The sequence below is a fragment of the Nuphar pumila genome, chromosome 3 (assembly GCF_984573655.1).
Source record: "Nuphar pumila chromosome 3, dmNupPumi1.hap1.1, whole genome shotgun sequence".
Lineage (NCBI taxonomy): Eukaryota > Viridiplantae > Streptophyta > Magnoliopsida > Nymphaeales > Nymphaeaceae > Nuphar > Nuphar pumila.
In genome coordinates, this window is record NC_143251.1 from 19,318,452 (window position 1) to 19,324,601 (window position 6,150).

At 39.7% G+C, this 6,150-nt stretch overlaps 1 protein-coding gene across 1 annotated transcript; it reads right to left on the reverse strand.

The window, feature by feature from the left end:
* Window positions 1-5,449: 5,449 nt before the first annotated feature.
* On the reverse strand, window positions 5,450-5,926 carry LOC149842190 (uncharacterized). Its single transcript, XM_090000608.1, has one exon. It carries the CDS (start codon window positions 5,924-5,926, stop codon window positions 5,450-5,452), a length of 477 nt encoding a protein of 158 aa, XP_089856734.1.
* Between the last annotated feature and the right edge of the window lie 224 nt (window positions 5,927-6,150).

A 6,150-nucleotide genomic window follows, 5' to 3' on the forward strand; every position in this document is an offset into this window, starting at 1 on the left:
AGACCCCGATTAGTACTTATACTTGTTCAAAAAGTGTTAAAATTGACAAAATTTGCAAAATGGTTTTCAGGCCTTACCGAGCTAGAGTGACACTGAAAATTAGGGTTTGAGCTGAATTGAACTGAAATGAGCTGGATTGAGCTAGGTTTTAGAGTTTCAGAACTCAAATAAACTGACAAGACACTAACTCAACTGACCTTTCTGATTAAATTTTCAAGAAAAACTGCCATTTTTAGAGAAATGGTGCGGAATCGTCACTGGAGTGAAGTGAATTACAAATCTGAGCTGGGTTTGAGCTAGAAAAAGGTTAGTAATACTGACATGAGCTGAAATCGAAGCTCGAACACTAGCTCAATCGAATGGACTAAGCTCAATTTCAGCTATAAACGAGCTGAAATGGGCTCCTAGACACTTGGAAGTGGTTTTGAACAGAAACTAGAGTGCTTGAACTCTTGCTGAGCTCATGCTAGACTCAAAGGAGTATGACTGAGTGTGAATGACTGACTCAGAGACAATTGGCTTAGATTTGAGTAAGAAATGAACTCATTTATGAAGAAATGATCCCATTTTGGCATGAATAGCCAGAAATGAAAAGGCCTTCTAACTGTGAGCTCAAATGAGCTTGAAATGACTGATATTCTAACTGTTCTGAATTGACCAATGAGCTTGGTTGACTCTGACTGACTGGGGTTTGAGATGATCTAGGGGTAAAATGATATTTTTTCTAATAAAAGTGAGTAAAATGGTAATTTTCTGACACAAACTTGGGGTTTGACTCCTATACTGACCCAACAGGGTTTGCACTAAACAAGAAGGGTTGTCTGAGCATGGATGAGAAAAATTTGGGGTGTTTACAGATAGGAAATTGATAAGTTTGACGATGGATAATTGCACCACTAATGATGCAGTTGTGGATATTTTATTGGATAAACTTCCATTTGGTTCATTAATATTACATGGGTGGTTGTTTCATATGCGTTGTTGTGCACATATTCTCAACTTGATTGTCCAAGATGGTTTCGCTGTGATTGAAGAAAGAATTGAAAGAATTTGTGATAGTGTTGCTTATTGGACATCATCTCCCATGAGAATACAAAGATTTGAAGAGGCTGCCATAAAATGCATATTTCAATTACAAAAAAACTTGCTCTTAATGTTAAAACTCGATGAAACTCAACTTTTCTCATGCTTCAAACTGCATTGCTTTATAAAGATATTTTTACTCGTTTGACATATCGAGATCCACACTATAAGCATTGTCTGACAGAAGAAAATTAGGAGGTGGCACAAGATAATTATGAAAAATTAGAGTTATTACATCGTGCAACAAAATTATTGTTAGGTACAAAGTATCCTACAACAAATGCCTATTTTCCAACTATTTGTGGGATTATAGTTGAGATGACTAAGTGGTTAAGTGATCCAAAAGATGTGATGAAAAATATGGCGCTAAGAATGTTAGAAAAATTTAATAAGTATTGGAGTGTGATCCATGGTATTATGGGAGTGACCACAATTTTAAATCCAAAATACAAGTTGAGCATGTTGGAGTATTATTACAAGAAGTTTTATGAAGATAATGAGGCTTTAAATGAAATTATGAGGATTAATAATCTTTATTTGGAGTTGATTAGTGAATATGAAAAACAAGAAAACAACTCCAATGAACCTCAACTTTCTCCTCCTCTTCCTCCTCAATCAAGTATTGGATACAAATGTCCACTGATTGATAATCTTTCTGACTTTGATAAGTTTATACAATCTAAAGATATGAAAAATGCATGTGGGAGATCGGAGTTGGAACATTACTTAGAAGATGGGATGATGCCAAGAACTATAAATTTTGATATACTGTCTTTTTGGAAGTGGTCCGAAGTACCCTATTCTACAAAAGATTGCAAAGGATATATTTGCTATTCCTGTCTCCACAGTTGCTTCAGAGTCTGCTTTTAGTACAAGCAGGAGGGTGGTGAGTCCACATCGTAGCAGACTTCTTTCAACTACAATAGAGGCTTTGATGTGCTCTCAAAATTGGTTGTGGGCTGAAGCACGAGATAATGAAATAATAATTTTATAATTAGTGAATGTTTATGTTATAATGTGTAACTAATGCATTATTTTTTTATTTATAGGTTCATCATCATCGAAGGATGCACAATGTTACACATTCTTGGAAGATATGGATGTGGTGAATTTTATCTTTTACTCACTCTTTTATCTACTATTATCACTTGCTGACAAAATCTATTTTGTTTGGTTAATAGGAAAGTGGAGTAGAAAATACAAATGCTATCAATGCTGATGATATTTAGAGTTTAATAAGCTAATGGTAATTCTTTATTTGCAAGTTCATTAGCAAATTGTTAGAATTTTCTCTTGCATTTATGTCATCTGGTTTGGAGAGTAATATGTATGTTAGATTTAACGTTCTTTACTTCCACATTTGATATGTGCATTAAATCTTGTGAATTTATAACCTAATTGGATTACCACAGATTTGGAGGTGGCAAAGATATGATATGAGTGTGTTTCATTGCATGAATACAACTAGAAGAAGCTTGATATGAGTGTGTTTCATTGCATGGATATTTGAGAAGAGGAAGAGGCAAAGAACTTCATTATGCTTTGCTTGTTTTGGCATGTGAAAACCTCCAAGCTGGAATATTCACGGGGGGAGGGGGGGGGGGGGGGGGGATCGTGTTGTCGAACGAAAAGCACGCACGAAAGTGAAGGCGTTGTTTGTTAAAATCCCTTGTTCCCAGCAGAAATCCCGCTGGGAATGGCGCATCAAACAAGCCCTAATGGTAAACCTCGGGAGAGTGGACTGGTCCACATTACTGCTCTGTACCTGTGGTGTGTTTGATCTGCGGGCGAATAAAAAAATTGTAACATCAAGAGCTTCCAGACATCTTGCCCCAACCAACTGGTCGACCCGCCGGGGACTTTATATTTGCCACATAATGGTTACATTTCGGTTAATTTTAGCTGAAGAACCGGATAAGGTACAAATAATCCGGTCAGATCTTGATATGGATCAGGCTGAAGCCTCACGTTTCACCAGGAATTGTCAATGAGTCGGCTCTGTGATTGGATCCAGGCCCAATTCAGGTCCATAATTAAGGGTCTGGATCCAGGCCCAACATAGGGTATGTTTCATATTTGACTCTACAGCTATATAAAGGGCATACAAGGTTATCATGTATGATTTATATGGGTGGAATCTAGTCTACCCCGACCCGACCCTGATCCGACCCATTTAAAGCCCCAGCTGACGATTTATTTATTTATTGTTTTTGAGGATAAGCCCTAGTTGACAATTTAGAAAGAGTCTTGAAAGGTGGGGCCATAGAGTCGAAGACTGAAATGCGATGTAAACTGCTTAAACGACGATTGAACCAGACAATTGACTTTGAAAAACCAACTGCCACTCGTTAACAACAGCTTAGATTTCTCCCAATTTCTTAAAAGAAAAAAAAAAGCAGTTCATGCTCTAATCCTAGCTAGATTTGCATTGGAAAAGTACCATTCAATTTGAAGTATTGGTTCTTATTCTTTCGAGTCATTGGACGAGCAGCATTCATCATCAACTGCATTAGACCACTAGCCATACAACTATGACTCTCGGATCTAAGATCCAAGGTTTTTGAACTAGAAATCCTCGGATTCGACCTTCCCCACAGTACCTTTTTTTATTTACACGAATAAACCAACTCTAGACTAGGGGTGTCAACCAGTCGGTTTTACCCGGATCTGACCCATACCAAACCCTATAGGGTTCGGGTATGGTGATAAATAAGAAGACTCGAAGGTCCGATTAATACATCGAGATGCTGGGTATAGTTTGTGAAATTTTATACCAGATCCAGACCTGACCTGACCCAAGTTCTGATTAAGACCCACAAATTTTCAATGTAAAAATGATAAAAAATATTATTTTATCAGGTATGGCCTGGGTCTGGTTCATGTAGTTCTTAACGGGTTTGAGTATGGTTTCTCTTATGGCGGGTTCGATTAGACCCGGGTTCAGATGTGATACCATATCCGAAAATTAGAGCCAGGTCTGATTTTACCTGGGTCTGAACAAAACCTGATCCATTGATACCCCTACCTAGGATCAGAGACAGCCGTGCTGGCTCTGCCTGACGTATGTTGTCTGCATACGTGAGCTTACCCCTTACGCCTTGGAAAGTTGCCACTCGTAAGCTTGCGTAAGGATGAGGCCCATGGGATTTAAACCTATACTACCTGCTTAGTGGTTTAGGTCCCCACGGGACTTGAAGTCCGTGATTTTTTGGTGGGGGTGGGGAGAGGATGGTTTGGCCTAAAACGAGGATCTCAAAACGGCCCGCTCTTCAATCTATGAAACCATGGTTCTCTTGAGAGATTTCAGGTAATCAAACGCACAACGAGAAACCCATCTGAGAGCTTACCTAAAATAGTTTGAATGCCATTCAAGAAACCCCCCCCCCGCTTTCATGAATCTCTTAATCTCCTATGTTTGGAACAACTTCTAGGAAGAATTAATTAGAAATTTTCGTTTGACATCTCATATAACCATGCTACAAAAAGCTGGGAATTTGCAGGGTTTTTTGCCTCTGTTTGAGAGGCTATCCAAGGAAAATGGACATGGAGGGAATTGGGAGGAATCGTCGACAACACCTTGATGGAGGTTTTGTGCAATGTTGCCAGAATCGAATTGAATAAACAACTTTTTGATTCAATGACGAAGCCGATTCAGACCCCTCCGATTTAGATACGATTTAGCCCGAATCCGGTCAGAATCGGCCTTTATATATGTTTTTTCAAAATTTTGTAGTTTTTCTTTCAAAGGTTGTTTTTTTAAATGACTGAATCAAGTCCATTCCAATTTGACAACATTGGTTTTAGTTACTGCTCGAGGATAGACGGAGCAATTATCTTCTCTTTGTGAAGGAACCCGCAACACAAAATTCATTCTTATTTTCAAGATTCTGCAAATTCCTTCGTCCCAAACATGTCGATCAACGTAAAAATTGGGAACCGTGATTCATCATAACTGCTCTCTGATTCCCTGTAATTTTTCTTTTAAACAGATACTTGACAACAAAAAACTCATAAAAAGTAAGTTTGTCGGAGCCATTATGATTACGAGGCCCCTATCCATGCATTCTTGAAAATCACCAACTTACCTTGCACACACACAGAGAGAGAGAGAGAGAGAGAGAGAGAGAGAGAGAGAGAGAGCTAAAAAAACTCAATATAAAAAATAAGAAAATGTAAAACCACTTCTTGGTATGGTGGTGGTAAGCAAATTGGTTTTATGGAGTTTTAATTCTTCTAACACACGGATGTTTATATCTACACGGAAAAAGAAACTCCCTTTCCTCGAAACACCACTTTTCTCAAAAACACCAACAGGTCAGAGAAATTGATTTCCCCAATTTACCTTTCTGAAATACAAACCAAGAATTCACAACCCAGTCCCCATCTTGGGCGGGGCATAACTTCTGCTCCTAGGAAACAACACATTGGATTTGGACTTGGACTCTTTGAGACCATGATCTTCTTCATTGAAACTGCTGGGCATGTCCTCATCAATCCTCCCAATAACATGCACACTGTAGCTCCTAGGCACGTTCCTTTCTCCAACCTTTCTGTAGTGAGAGGGATTTTGGGACTGAACATCATCAACCACAAGGGGTGCAGAGATCCTCAGAGAAGCAGCCCTCACCAACTCCCTCATGTCGTCGCCGTCGTCGGGTCTGGAGGAGGCGATGCTGAAGCTCCTGGGCAGCTCCACCCCTCCTCCCACGTAGCCCACCTTTCCGGAGCAATCAAGCATGCTCCTCACGTACAAGTCCCTTGCTTTGCACAGCACCCTCATGGGGGACACGGCTTTGATGCATCGAGCCAACATGCTTGCTGGTTTCTTGGTCGCACCCCCCATAATGTCGATGGCTGAGATGGTGATCGATCAGCTTTTGGAGAAATAAGGGCGGAGGTATGTGGTGAAATATGATGGGGATGATGGTTGTTGAATATAGCAGGAAGGGGGAGGAGGAGGAGAGATGATGGGAAAGATTGAGAAATACAGGAGAACCAGGGATCGCTTTTTCTGAAAAGGAAACGCCAATGGGACTATATATGGATGGATATGATTGCTGGCTCTTG